The sequence below is a fragment of the Malus domestica genome, chromosome 11, assembly GCF_042453785.1.
Source record: "Malus domestica chromosome 11, GDT2T_hap1".
NCBI classification, from domain to species: Eukaryota; Viridiplantae; Streptophyta; class Magnoliopsida; order Rosales; family Rosaceae; genus Malus; species Malus domestica.
In genome coordinates, this window is record NC_091671.1 from 37,172,779 (window position 1) to 37,188,333 (window position 15,555).

General features: G+C 36.5%; 1 protein-coding gene and 1 long non-coding RNA gene across 2 annotated transcripts; one reads left to right on the plus strand and one right to left on the minus strand.

The window, feature by feature from the left end:
• Positions 1 to 170: 170 nt before the first annotated feature.
• LOC103430164 (protein SRG1-like) lies at positions 171 to 10,234 on the minus strand. Its single transcript, XM_029089127.2, has 4 exons — positions 9,711 to 10,234; positions 8,913 to 9,160; positions 1,486 to 1,810; positions 171 to 594 (listed from the first exon to the last, which is right to left on the minus strand). The coding sequence occupies exons 1-4, from the start codon at positions 9,993 to 9,995 to the stop codon at positions 334 to 336; spliced, it is 1,119 nt and encodes a 372-aa protein (XP_028944960.1). The 5' UTR covers positions 9,996 to 10,234; the 3' UTR covers positions 171 to 333.
• Positions 1,959 to 2,611, plus strand: LOC114819671 (uncharacterized). Its single transcript, XR_003766996.1, has 2 exons — positions 1,959 to 2,032; positions 2,239 to 2,611. It is a non-coding gene; the product is annotated as an uncharacterized lncRNA (long non-coding RNA).
• Positions 10,235 to 15,555: the final 5,321 nt, after the last annotated feature.

Sequence of the window (15,555 nt, forward strand, 5' to 3'; positions counted from 1 at the left end):
AATTCTTGTACAGGTCCATTTCATCATCCTCGTCATTTGGCCAGCACGTCTCCTGTTCAGCCACCGCCCACCCCGTCTCCCTTCCGCAGTTCTATGAGTCACGAGATTCGCGACAACTCCATTCTATAAGATGGTACATCACTTGTCTTGTCTCTTGTTCATCCTCGTCATTTGTCTTGTTGAATGTTGTATATATGCATCACTTGCCATATAAGATGATACATCAATGTGATACAAAAATGTACGATAACAACTAGAGATGGCGTCCACACTTATTAATTTGGGCATATTAAGTTTACAACATACACCTTTATTCTCTTCAGAGATCTCTCTCTACTGCTTAACATTATACTTAATCTTCATTTCGTCAAGAAAAGACTTTCCATTAAGCTTACGTTCAAAAAACGCTTTGAAATATTCTTCAATTGCCACCCTTGTGTATGCTGCAGGTGTTTGCTCAGTGATCAAGCTGGAGGCCGGGCCAATCTCAGCACCAAATCTGGGGGAGTAAAATGTGGCGACTGAGAGCCTTTCTTTTTCAGAGTTCACAGTTGCACGATGCTCAATGCTACGATACGTCCCATTTGTTATAATCTGCCATGCATACATGCACATACTTAAACACTAAAAATGAAAAGTAATAGCTGCAATAGGTATAAATTATTAAGGATCAAGCTTTTTTGTTTTATTAAATAATTGTTCAACATGTCTCTCACAAAATAGAAGACGCACTCACGCACTCATAAATTATTAAAGATTAAGCTATGAGAAAGATTTACATGTTAATAAATATGACATGAATAACACTAGTCTTTATCCTCACCAGAGTGAATATTGGTACAGGGTAATGTTTTACATGTTAATAAATATGACATGAATAACACTAGTCTTTATCCTCACCAGAGTGAATATTGGTACAGGGTAATGTTGAGTAAATATTTTTTTTTACCAGATATTTTTATCCTCACCAGAGTGAATATTGGTACCGGGTAATGTTGGAGTAAAATTTTTATTTTTTTCCACATATTTTTATAAGTCACGGTGTAAAATTAAATTAGAACATGAACCATGGAGAGTAGTTTAACATCTTATAAACCCTTACAAAGTTTTCACCGATGTGAAACTCTTTTACCTTCACATCCTCACACGCCCCCTCACGTGTGACAAATTTTCAAGCCAAACACGTGGACAACACTAACTGGGTGACGTGGAGCACGTGTGGCTGTTGGGCTTCGCACATGGGCCAACTTGCTCTAGTACCATGAAAAAAAATTAGGGTTTCACCATAAAACCAATTAGTAATATAGAGAGTAGCCTAATATCTTTCAAGTACATATAGGGTAACTTCTTTTTCAGATGTAGGATTCATTATCAACATTCATCAGATCATCAATTATATGAAATTTGACAGTCAGATAACATTTTCATCTATGTATCTAACAAGATAATATTCAAAATGTTAAAATTACCAGTGTATATCATTACCTCTAGAATGTCTCCAATATTCACAATAAAGGCATCTGGTAGTGGCTTCACAGGAACCCAAATCCCATCCTTCTTTACTTGGAGGCCATCCATTTCGTTGATTTGTAGGAGGACGGTGAGGCCTATAGCATCAGAGTGAGGGGTCAGACCGATGACTGTCTCCGGCTGAGGACACGGAGGGTAATAGTTCATCCTCATCGCTTGCAATCCATCTTCGAATAAGTTGGTCACTTCCTTGGCTTCCGTCTGCAAAGCTTTTTCCATGTGTGATATTATAGTCATGGCTAGGTTTTTCAGTTCCAATGAGTAAGTTTCTAAAGTCTCTCTGCATTGTAAAAATATAGGTAAATTATTTTCACATATATCTTATAATAATAAAATGTGTCCAATATATGATTTGGATATAGTGGCATGAGTTGAAATATTTTTGGGTTTTAGTTAGATATTTAAGGTTAGGTGGGTTTTTGTCTAGAAAATGGGTTGATTCCAGCATTGATATTTCAATTACCAAAGTCTTTTTTCAAGGAGTAGCCGCTGTTCATACTGAGTAAGTTCCATTTTCAGAGCAATTGTTACACCGATATTTGATGTTATCAATTTAATAATTTTGTAACACGTAAATTAGTAGTACGGTAATACCACTTGGTATTTTGACAATTGCACTGGACGAATTTTCCATACAAACAAGAAATTGTGCAGATTTACTAACATTGTATATTCCATTTTGTGGGCATGAAATCAATCATGTTTTAGTGGCAAGGAATGGAAGGATCCAAAAGCAGGAAGTTGCCTAAGACAGACCCAACCAATTCTAGGACCAACTTATCCAGGACCAAGTCATCCGGGAGAAGCTATTGTAAAGAGTGTGTTAAGTGGCATGGAAAAGCCTGTGTATTTATTGGACATCACATTGCTCACGCAGCTCAGAAAAGATGGGCACCCCTCCATTTATGCAGGTGAAGGTCCCAAATATAATGACTGTAGTCACTGGTGTCTTCCTGGTGCTCCTGATACTTGGAATGAACTTTTGTACGCAGCTTTGCTCTAGGAATTTTCTTATTCTTCTTTATTTAAATAAATTTTCTTATGGATTGTCTGATAATAATAATTCGTATTGTTATTATTATTAGGAGTAATTAGGTTTTCATCCTTATTTTTACTACTCTATTGATTAAAACCTTATTACTTTTCAATTTTTGATCAAGGTCCTTTGTATTAATAATATCATTAATTATTTCAATAATAAAATATTTTTTATTTCTAAATATATTCATTTAATATTAAAAATATTACAATTAGTATATTTATATTTATGGCTAAATTTTTTATCATATATTTTTATTTTTAGTTTGTACCCATTTTTAATTTGCAACCCTTTTTTAATTTGTACCAATTTTCCTTTCAGTTTTAATTTGTACCCATATATTAATTTCTTTTTGTGCCCATATTTTTTAAAGTTTTATTTGTATTGTACCCATATTTTTTTATTTATTTGTACCCATTTTTATTTTTGCTAAATGTACCCATTTTGAAGAATGTACCCATGTTTTGATACAATAACTTTTTGGTTATTTTTTATGAATGTACCCATGTTTACACACACACACAATAGTATATTTATATTTTAATATTTTTAATCCCATCAATTATGTTTTTTATTTAAAATCTCATTACTATAAACAACTATAAATTTTAAATTTTAATTTAAAAAATATAGTAACGTACATAGAAATAAATTATCAATTAATTTTAGGGACTTGGATCAAAAATTGAAAACCAAAAAAGTTTCAGTCAAAGATTATTCATAATTAGGGACCGCATCCAAAGTCTCCCTAAAATAAAATAAAATCCCTAAGATGAAAAATATAAAACAATCAGAATCGCAACCCAGCGTTGGTGGTAAGGCGCTATAGCATTGATCCTCGTGATTTTGAGTTGGAAGGCTGGTAAGGAACAATCAGAATGCCTTGCCTCGTCTGCATGTCCTCACTCACAGCGGCGTCAATGCCGGCTCATCAGGGGTTGCCAACCGCTATGTCCGCGACGTCATGATTAGTTCGAGGCTTGCAATGGGTTGTCAATGACCATGTCCACGAACACGCCGATTGACCTATGCTTGTTTTCTTTATCTAGTGTCTGGGTTCTACTCTCGCTCTTTCGTGATGCTGTGCCATCTCGATTTGAGTTCTGCGACGAGAAAGTAGTGTCCATAGGAGGGTTAGAAGGGCGAAGGTGGGGCGGTTTTGGAGCGGTGGTGTTCCTGCAGCGGTTGGGATTCGAGTGGTGGCCTGGGTGGTGTTGAGGTTGTGCGGGTAGGTTTTTACCGTTTGGGGGGATGTTGGTCTATCGGAGATTGTCAGCAATTGTTAGTGTTTAAGTGTTTTAGCTGAAATAAAGCAATGTCTTTTACTTGTTTTTTAATTAGAGCCATTGGATTACATTCCAACAATGAATGCTCTAGATTGAATGACAGTTAGTAATATAGAGTGACAAATGTAGCTATCTCATAGGATAGATGAAATGAATGGCTGTGATGTATTCTTTCTTGTGTGAGAGAGAGATAAAACAGTGCACTACATTTGTTGAAAATGGTTGGACACATTCTGATCAGATCTGAATGATGAAATGAAGTTGAATCATCTTCTCTGTGAATTCTCTTTCTGAAAGTTACATTTCTTCTAAATCCTATAATAATCACTCTTCTCTGTAATCTAACATGGCCTCAGAGCCGGGTTGCATCCTCTGCAACTGGGCGTGAATCTGTGAAGCTCACAGTGAAGAGCTCGAACTGACCGTTGAGTTCTCACTGAAGAAAACGCGGAGAAGAAAGTGTAGTGATCTTAGATCTCGTCTCACATGGCTGGATCGAGTGGAGCTGATCTTCGTGCACCGGTTTTCAATGGTGAAAACTTTGATTTCTGGCAGATTCGGATGAAGACAATATTCCGATCGCACGAGCTATGGGATATCGTCGAAAATGGTGTCGAAACTTCGACGAAGAAGGATGAAGAACTTACTGTAGCTGAAAGCAAGTTATTGAAGGAGAATATAGTCAGAGATGCAAAGGCACTTGGAATCATTCAAGGCGCGGTTTCGGATCAGATCTTTCCGAGAATCGCAATCCAAGAGACTGCAAATGTTGCTTGGAATGTGCTGAAACAAGAATTTGTGGGAGATAAACAGGTACGGGCTGTGAAACTCCAAGGCTTACGCCGGGATTTTGAATATACTAGAATGGGTGAAAATGAAGCTTTCTCTGCATATCTAGTTAGGTTATTTGATTTGATTAGTCAAATGAGAAGCTATGGTGAGGAGATAAGTAATCAGAGAATCGTTCAAAAGTTGCTAATAAGTTTACCTAGGTCCTATGATAGTATTGCTTCTGTGATTGAAAATACTAAGGATCTAGATATTGTTGATGTTCAAGATGTGGTAGCTATTCTCAAAGGTTATGAGCAAAGAATTGATCGGCATGATGAATCTCATACTGAGAAAGCATTTGTTAGTCTCAGTATTGCTCCAAAACAGAATAAGTACAATGGGAATCAAGGGTTCAAACCACAGAAGAATTGGAAGTCTAAATGGAAGAAAGGAGAACATAGACCTGCAAATCAAACTGGAAAAGTTGCAGGTACTTCTGAAGGAGCTAAGAATCCCTGTATTCATTGTGATAAATTGCATTTTGGTGAATGTTGGTTCAAAGATAAACCAAGGTGTCATAGTTGTCATAAGTTGGGGCATATTGCAAGAGATTGCCGAGTCAAGAAGGAGAAGACTAATCAACATGTGAATTTTGTTAATCAAGTCAATGATACTCCTACCATGTTCTATGTCTGCAATAATGTTAATGTGAAGAAAAATGAAGATATATGGTATGTAGACAGTGGTTGTAGTAACCATATGACTGGAAGGGAGGAGTTACTGATTGACATTGATAGAAATATGACTGCTAAGGTAGAGATGGGTACAGGACAGCTCATCGAAGTCACAGGGAAAGGAAGTTTAGTAGTTGATACCAAAATGGGAAGGAGATATATCAAAGAAGTGATGTTAATTCCAAGGTTAAAAGAAAATTTGCTCAGTGTAGGGCAAATGATGGAACACGGTTACTTTCTTGTGTTTGGAGGTACAACTGCAGAGATATATGATGATAGTTCAATGTCTAATCTGATAGCTAGAATACCAATGAAGGGAAATAGAAGTTTTCCTTTGAGACTTATACCTGAGATGCAGGTTGCTCTAAAGACTTGTGTGTTTCAGTCTTCTAAAATCTGGCATAGGAGGTTAGGACATTTGAATTTGAGCAGTTTGAAACAACTCAAAGAGCATGATATGGTGTTGGGTTTGCCGGATCTTGAAATGACAAATGAGATATGTGAAGGGTGTGCTCTTGGGAAGCATTGCAGAGATGCATTTCCAAAGGAAGCATCATGGAGGGCCACACAACCTCTTGAACTCATTCACTCTGACATTTGTGGACCCATGCAGATTTCTACAAAGGCTGGAAATAAGTATTTTCTCACCTTCATAGATGACTGCACTCGGATGTGTTGGGTTTACTTCTTAAGGAACAAGTCAGAGGTGTTTAGTGTATTCAAGAAATTCAAGCTCACAGTTGAATTGCAAAGTGGATATAAATTGAAGAAGTTGAGAAGTGACAGAGGAGGAGAATATGTATCTGTTGAATTCAGGGAATTTTGTGAAGAAATGGGCATGGAAAGACAGTTTACAGTGGGATACACACCTCAGCAGAATGGAGTAGCTGAGAGGAAGAATAGAACCATAGTTGAGATGTCAAAGTGTATGATGATTGAAAAGGGTGTCCCATTTGAATTCTGGGCAGAAGCTGTTAATACATCAGTGTATATTTTGAACAGATGTCCTACCAAGTCTCTTGATAAGAAGACTCCTTTCGAGGCATATAGTGGAAGAAAACCAGGGATCAAACACTTAAAGATTTTTGGTTCTGTGTGTTATGCATACATTCCAAGACAGGTTAGACAGAAATTGGATGAAACAAGTACTAAATGCATATTTTTGGGATATGGCACATGTGAGAAAGGGTATAGACTCTATGATCCTATCTCAAAGAAAATAATTGTGTCAAGAGATGTAATAGTCAATGAAAATGCTTGCTGGGATTGGGAGTCATAATCTGAGAAAATCATCAGTGTATCCATACCTGGAAAGAAATTGTGTGAACAAAATGTGGAAGAAAATTCAAGTGATAAGAGTGATGAAAATGATGAATTCTTAGCATCTTCATCTGAAGCAAATGAGTCAATTGAAAATGATTCAAGACTGGTGCAAATGCAGAGTAACACAAGTCCTCAAGACTATGATCACACACCTTTGAAGTTCAAGAGTTTGACAGAAGTGTATGCAAAATGCAATCTGTGCATAGTTGAGCCTGAGAACTTTGAGGAAGCATCACAAGATGAGTCATGGCAGAAGGCCATGCAAGCAGAAATTGGCATGATAGAGAAAAATTGTACTTGGGAACTTGTTGATAGACCACTTGATAAACCAATTGTTGGTGTCAAATGGATCTACAAAACAAAATTGAACCTAGATGGATCTATACAGAAGAATAAGGCAAGGTTAGTGGCTAAGGGATACTCTCAAAAGCCTGGGGTCGATTTTAATGAGACATTTGCTCCTGTGGCAAGACTTGATACTATTAGGACTTTAATTGGACTTGCTGCACAGAAAGGATGGAAGCTGTTCCAACTTGATGTAAAGTCAGCATTTCTGAATGGAGTTCTAAATGAGGAAGTATATGTAGATCAACCACTTGGTTTTGTGATTGAAGGCAAGGAGAATAAAGTTTACAAGCTCAAGAAAGCCTTGTATGGATTGAAACAGGCACCACGGGCCTGGTACAAGGAAATTGACTCTCACTTCTGCAGTACTGGTTTTCATAGAAGTCCAAGTGAAGCAACTCTCTACATCAAAGTCACTGAGGCAGGAATTCTCATTGTTTCTTTATATGTTGATGATATTATATATACAGGGAGTTCCAGTGCATTAATGAATGAGTTTAAGGCAGAAATGATGGGAAAATATGAAATGTCTGATTTGGGACAATTACATCATTTTTTGGGACTTGGTGTTATACAAACAGAAGGTAGTATATTTCTGCATCAAAAGAAATATGCAAGAACCTTGCTGGAGAAATTTGGATTGAAGGAGTGCAAATCTGTTGCAACTCCACTTGCAACAAATGAAAGATTAATCAAAGAAGATGGAAGTGAATTGGCTGATGAAAGTCTCTATAGGCATATTGTAGGTAGTCTGTTATACTTAACAGCTACAAGACCTGATATCATGTTTGCTGCAAGTCTACTTGCTCGATTCATGCATAATCCAACCAGGAAACATATGGGAACTGCAAAGAGAGTGCTAAGGTATATCCAAGGTACATTGGACTATGGAATTGCATATGAGAAGGGTAAAGATGCTGTGCTTATTGGATACTGTGATAGTGATTGGGCAGGAAGTGAAGATGACATGAAGAGCACCTCCGGATATGCTTTTAGTTTTGGTTCTGGAGCATTTTCTTGGGCCTCAATCAAACAAAGCAGTGTAGCATTGTCCACTGCAGAGGCAGAGTATGTTAGTGCTGCAGAAGCAACTGCTCAAGCCATCTGGTTAAGATTTGTCTTATCAGATTTTGGAGAGGAACAAGTGGAACCAACTCAGATTCTCTGTGATAACACTTCAGCCATTGCAATCTCTAAGAATCCCGTGGCACATCATAAAACAAGACACATAAACAGAAGGTTTCATTTCATCCGAGATGCTCTGCAAAATGGTGAAGTTGATCTGATTTACTGCAAAACTGAAGAACAAGTTGCTGATATCTTTACAAAAGCATTGGCAAGGGATAGATTTGAGTATTTGAGGAAGGCTTTGGGAGTGATTTCAGCTAAACACTTAGAAGGGAGTGTTAGTGTTTAAGTGTTTTAGTTGAAATAAAGCAATGTCTTTTACTTGTTTTTTAATTAGAGCCATTGGATTACATTCCAACAATGAATGCTCTAGATTGAATGACAGTTAGTAATATAGAGTGACAAATGTAGCTATCTCATAGGATAGATGAAATGAATGGCTGTGATGTATTCTTTCTTGTGTGAGAGAGAGATAAAACAGTGCACTACATTTGTTGAAAATGGTTGGACACATTCTGATCAGATCTGAATGATGAAATGAAGTTGAATCATCTTCTCTGTGAATTCTCTTTCTGAAAGTTACATTTCTTCTAAATCCTATAATAATCACTCTTCTCTGTAATCTAACAGCAATAAGGTCAGTTTTCTATTTTTCTTTTTTTATCAAATAACATTACTCTTCGATATATTCGTGCATTCACATTCATAAGGCACAAAATCACAGATAAACACATATGTTTAAGATAACAAGAGTACCTGAAAGGAGAAGGGAGCTTTGGGAATAGGTGAGGCCTCCTCAATTGGACAGGAAGGGTGTTCAAGAAGAAAATGTCAGCCCAGTCGAGTTTTTGGTCTTCAGAAACTACAAAGGCTTGTCCAAAACCTTCCACGTCTCCTGGCTGTTGCCAAAACTTTTTCTTCTCTTCCGTGGGTAGGTTGAAGAAGTCTTGAATTTCTGTCCTTATTTTCCCCACCAAGGAAGAGCTCACACCATGGTTTACCAACTGTAAAAACATATAGAGTGAATAATATGGCCAAAAACCTACGAATTAGCAAATTCTAAAAATTCTGTATGCAGGCAAGGTGAAAAAGGTTGGGTTAGGACTAGAAAGTAGAGCCAAGTTCACCAAGAAAAGGAACAAAAAACTAAATATACTTTGATGGTGTGAGTCAATTTCAAAGATTATTTGTGATAAAACCCATAAATCTTGTAGGACATATATATGTGGCACATCAGTATACAACATGATTTTTGACATAATTGTGACAAAGGACCACATTGATTTGCAACACCTATTTACAAAGACTACATTTATCGATTTTCAAGTTTAGTGATCATCTTGATGGTGGGGGTCAATTTCTTCGTAGACGACTTTTGATAAAAACCTTATATTTAATTACATGATTACATATATATGTACTAATCTTCACATCACCAACGAAGACTAGATGATATACTGGACTAAATGATCATCGAGAAGTTCTCGTGGCCAAAAAACAATCAGAACAATCTGATGAAAGATGTAAGTGGAAAAAGCTAGGTAATCTAATTACCTGGAAGAAACCCCATTCTTTGCAAGCAAAATGGAGCCTGGCTAGTTCAGAATCAGAAATGGTTGATTCTTGGGAAAGCAATTTCTGCACGTCAATGGATGGTATTTGATGAGCATGATAATCAGAATTGATGGTCATCTCATGCTCTTGGTTACCATCTTGATGATGATGCTGTATGTATCTTGGTGGGATTGTGGTTACTGGCTTTTTTACTAATTCTTGAACACTAGGCACAAGAAGAGAACTACCGTACATGCTCTTCCCGGCAGATGCCTTTTCTTCCATGGCTTTTCCGTAATGGGTGTTTTAGACAGGCTCTGGTAATGGTATATATACTAATTGTGTAGAATATTTGTGTGTGTGTGTGTGTGTGTGTGTGGGTGTGTGTGTGTGTGTGTGTGTGTAATGTTCCTCTCTCTAGTTCTTGCCGACGATGCTACGACGGCTGATGATCAAAGTAAGCTTGGTTACGTATAGAGATTTTGTCCTTCGTGTCTCGACCTGGACCAGTCACCAACCCACGTTTATCTGATTAGAATTATCTCTTTTTTTCCAGAAAGAATAATTAAAAAGGAATATGTCTATTTTTTCCCGTTTAATATTATTCTTAATCAACAAGATATCAATTAGGATCGAATCACGTGAACAATAAATTACAATATCTCCAATAATAATGAATGTCTTTAATGAACTCTTAGCTAAATTTTAGAGAGCACTAGACCTTTAGTACCTGTGCATTGCCGCGGGAATATCAAGTGGTTTCGGCCCTTATAATTAAAAAGGAATATGTCTATTTTTTCCTGTTTAATATTATTATTAATCAACAAGACATCAATTAGGATCGACTCACATGAACAATAAATTACAATATCTCCAATAATAATGAATGTCTTTAATGAACTCTTAGCTAAATTTTAGAGAGCACTAGAGCTTTAGTACTTGCGCGTTGCCGCGGGAATATCAAATGAATTATAAGTTGTATAATAGTGTTAGAATAAGAGATTAAATGAGTTGTTAGCACAATCGTAGTTATGTAAAAAAAAAAACTATTTACATAAAATATGAAAAGTATTCACATAAAATATATATTAGTTGTTGACAACTCTATATACACCTATAGAGTTGTTCAAAATATAACAGCTTGTACAAGCATGAGTTTTTTAAATTTACCTGCTTTAGCTTGCAAAACGCCGATTTGGACTATTTCCATTTTGTTAGAAAGTTGCTCAACCAAAATCTAAATTTCATCAATTTATGAAAACATGAATATACAGATTAAATTGCATATAAAGAATGTACAAATAGTGTTCACCCAAAAAGAGAATGTACAAATAGAAAAATATCAATTAGCAAAAGAAATCTTAACATAAATACAACAATAAGAAATCTCAGATAGAAAAAAATATATCTACCAACTACCATACAAAAATATAATGTGTCATACAAAACTTAAAGCTTTTACTCGCATACTTTTCCTTATGAGCTGCAAAACTCATAATATCTTCCTGATGCAATCTTACTTAATCTCAAATTTGTTAATTACTTCAAAAAGATCTGTTTAATATCTAGTCCACAAAGTTATATGATTGACTTTAAATACATATCCGTTGTGTTTATTCAATCCCTTTTGATTTAAGGAAAACTAATAAAGAGCTTGAAAACTTTGAGTTTTAACGATAAGGACAAAATAAAGAGTAAAATAAATAGTATCAAGATTGATTTTTTAATATAAAAATGTGATTTTGAGATATCCATCGAAATGAATTCACACAAAATCAAACTCAACAAAAAACGAATTCCAATGATTCCAGCTCCTACCAAATTTCAGATTTTTCAACAGATGACGTCAAAGGCAGAATCCGCGTTTAGCTGGCAAAGCCTCGACAACACTACAACTCACTGTAAAACCAAACCTGCCAAATTTCAGATTTTTCAACAGATGACGTCAAAGGCAGAATCCGCTTTTAGCCGGCAAAGCCAACAGAAAGGGTGATGATGATTGGATGAAAGAAGTATGAAAAACTAAAATACATACAAGTTTGAATTCTGAGTCCCAAATTGAAAACATAAAGGAGGAGTGTAAGGGTGGTTTACCCAGGTTGGGAGCAGTGAGTCTCGTAAGAGAAGTTGATGAACAGTGGCAGTAGCCACTGCACAGTAAAAGGCCTTCTCATGTGTATCCTAAGCAGAACGGAGTGAGTGGTGGTGGTTCTGTGGTGATGTTTCGCCGGAAAATGGAGGCATTGGTGCGCCTGTGTGTCCTTGATTATATATCAGAATTCATAAACAAAGTCAGAGGAAAATTGATGATTATTGAGCCAATATTGAATAATGGGTATAAGATTGAAACTTTTGGATGCTCAGCCTTGTTTCCAGATGAAAATAAGCATCCCAAAAAACAAAAACAAATCATCTTAAACATAAACGTTTGTATTATCCACCTCAAATCGACAGGAGAACTCATATTGGAATTTCTATATACCTTCCAATTTTTCCTGTAACTTTTACCATCTCAGAATTCCTGAATAGGACATGGATTCTACAACATTAGATAAAACTATCTATACTACACATATGCAGATCAATTAAGATAAAATCAAGGTATGAAATAAATCAATTTAGGGTTGGAAAATCACCTTCAAATTTCAGTGGAGAGAGAGTGAGCGAGAGTTTTAGAGCTGTACCTGTAGTGAGTGAGTGAGTGAGTGAGTGAGTGGGCGAGTGATGCTGAGACTGTGAAGAACACGGAGATGGGATCGAAGAAGATCAAGGATCTGCATCAATGGTGCTGAGATCCCCACTCTTCCCTTTCATTCTCTCTCTGTCGCTCTGTCTCCCTCTCCCTCTCTCCCTCTCCCTCTCCTATCTCTATCTATATCTCCTTCAGCATGGCCTCCCAACTGCGAAACCCTCAGCGAGCGATCCTTACTCCTCCCTCTCCCACTCTCTCTTGACATCAAATATAGTGGCATTTCTTGGTGTACCTGAATATCTTTAATGTTCGATGAAACATAATAAAATATATGACATCAGCATAATTAGTATAATTAGTTGAATTTATATTTATTATGACAAATAACTTATATTTTATTATAAAATATCCAAATATCCAAATATATTATGTAGATGAACATCATATATAATGTTCCAAATCTTAATTGGTGCACTCATCAAATGCACCAATGTAACATAATAAATCTATAAGTTCAAAAATGGTTAAAGCAACGAAATATACCTATCACCCTGGTGGCTGTAAGCTACAACACCTGAGTTCCACCATGTAACCTTGTGTATAGCTGTGTAACTCGTGGTACCAAAAGGGCTGCGAATGTTTAGAGATCTGATCAGAGAACCAAAACCAAAATCACCTAATCACCCAAGTTTCTGAAAATTCCAATGAAACTAAATCCTTTAGCAATACAGACAAATCCGAGGACCAAATACCATTAAATTGCCCGTTAAATATGCAAAGGCACACAAATTAAATGAGAAATGTAAAACATTTTGAATAAAAGAAATAGAAGAACGATCACAATAAGAGCTCCAAGAGGACATTTTAGAGACGAAATGACCTCAAAGGTTCAGAACACGCAGGTCAAATACCTTTAGTAAAATTCAATGATTTACCAATCTCACTACCAAAAAGGAACAGACAACACCAATCTAAGAAATAGGAACTTCTGGATTGAATCCAAAATCACATGGTCAATGAATTTAATAAGCTTAGAGATTAGGTTGCTGAAAGATAATTGAAATTATAAAGAAACGAAAAATGGGGTAAAATTATACACATGGAAAGACAGTGAACCCCAAACCCTTATTTTCAAACTCAATATATTAGCCGTTTTTATCATGCAAACACATGAAAAACCAAAGTTGCTGATAATGTTTACAACGACAAACACATCACAACTTGTTGTTCTCACAAGAAACACATGCTAAAGTCAATACATTTGGTTGTTTTTATTAAAGAACCAGGCTCAACTTAAGACATAACGATTGCACATTCCACCATAACAACCGCAAATAAATATACCTCAAAAGCCAAAGGGCCAAGTGCTCTGTCCAACGATCCAAGTACCTGAAAATCGCAAACACAGCAAAGCCATTAACACTAACTCACAGAACAGCAACGAAAATAACAGCTTAGAAACAACAATGAAAATCTATTTGCGCCAATCAAACACTGTTGGAACATGGATCATAGCAAAGGCACAACAATTAAACGATTAAAAACCACTAACTCAACCATTTTCTCGTGCAAACAAAATTGTCATCTGCATCCACTTTAAAACCATGCTTGTTCAACGATAGAATCATACCAAACAGAAAGACTCAATCCATTGTTAACATCACCAACCATAATTCCCCACCAAAAAAAACACAGCTCCATACATTTGTCAGGAAATGATCACAGTCGCTGCGAACCACAGATTACGCAACCGTAACACAACCAGATGAAACCTCAATCAAATTTTTTCTGATAACAAAATTATGGCTCGCCCTCAATTTAAAACCGCATGTACAAACCTCTGCTCTAATTTGTACATCACACACAACATACACATTTTAAAACAAAAAAGCACAATCATAAAACAACCAACAGAGTGATAGCACCATCATCTGTGAACGGAAAAAAATCAGACGCATCATGTATTTTAGAGGAATAGATAACTGAGTATTTAATTCACACGATCACCACCAGAACAAAACCCAAATTCCAGGCAGCCTTACCTATTGCTTTGCTCATCCTACCCCTCCCTCTCTCCTCCAATTTTTCCTTCCAGGAATAGATAACTGAGGAATAGACAACCGGCAACATCTTTAGTTTGAATTAACCTAGTGTTGTAGAATCAGGCGATGAAAGAGCACCTTTAGTTTGGAGTAATAGCCTTGCTTTGAGTTCGGTTGGTTGTCTATCCAAGTCTCTGTCAGTAAGGAGTCTTCGGTCTTCTTATCGAAAAAGGTCCCTCATTAGACTTCTCGGCAAAGTAAGGTGTTTACTAAATTATTCAGTGTTCAGCATATTGAAAGTCGAACCTTATTTGAACTTTGAAGTTACTAGCAGCCTTGTCTTCAGACTCTAGAACCTAGAGGCCGAGATGAGTCCCTTCCTCAGCCGTGATCACTCAGATACAAAAGTCAGCAGCGCATTCGACACCACAACCACGTTCATTTTACTCGTCGACCAAGCTCGGCCTGCGCGTCATGTAGGCTAAGTAGCTTTTAGGGTCAACAATATGTAATCAAGTAATTGCACGACAATACTTAATTGAGTTGTGATGCTGCCACAGTGATGTCCCATTTGTAAGTAAGTTCTTCACGGAGATTAAAAGCTTTGGCTATAAAAGTGAGCTACAACATAAATTCAACAAAATTGTTATTCGTACCACATTTGTACCATCTTTCTATAAGATATGACCCATATGTATTGGTAGGTTCTATCTCTATTAAAAAGATGATACAAATGTGGTATAAAAAATGGTAGTAAGTGTATTATTACTCTAATTCAAGTTTTTTTTTCCCTATTCATGTTGGCTACTATACTTAACACTTTGCCTACGTATTTCAAATTTGCTATTTCGTATGATTTTCGCTGCGTTCTTAAATAATTTTAACCGCAATTAGAAAGCAATCGTGAAGGCATCATACCTATGTATGATGCAGTCGGTAAACCACTGTGTGAGCTCTTCCTTGTTGGAGAAAATGAAGACAGAAACTCAAAAGAGTTCTTCAACCTACCCATGGAAGAAAAGAAAAAGTTTTGGCGACAACCAGGAGACAATGAAGGTTTTGGACAAGCCTTTGTAGTTTCTGAAAACCAAAAACTCGATTGGTCTGACGT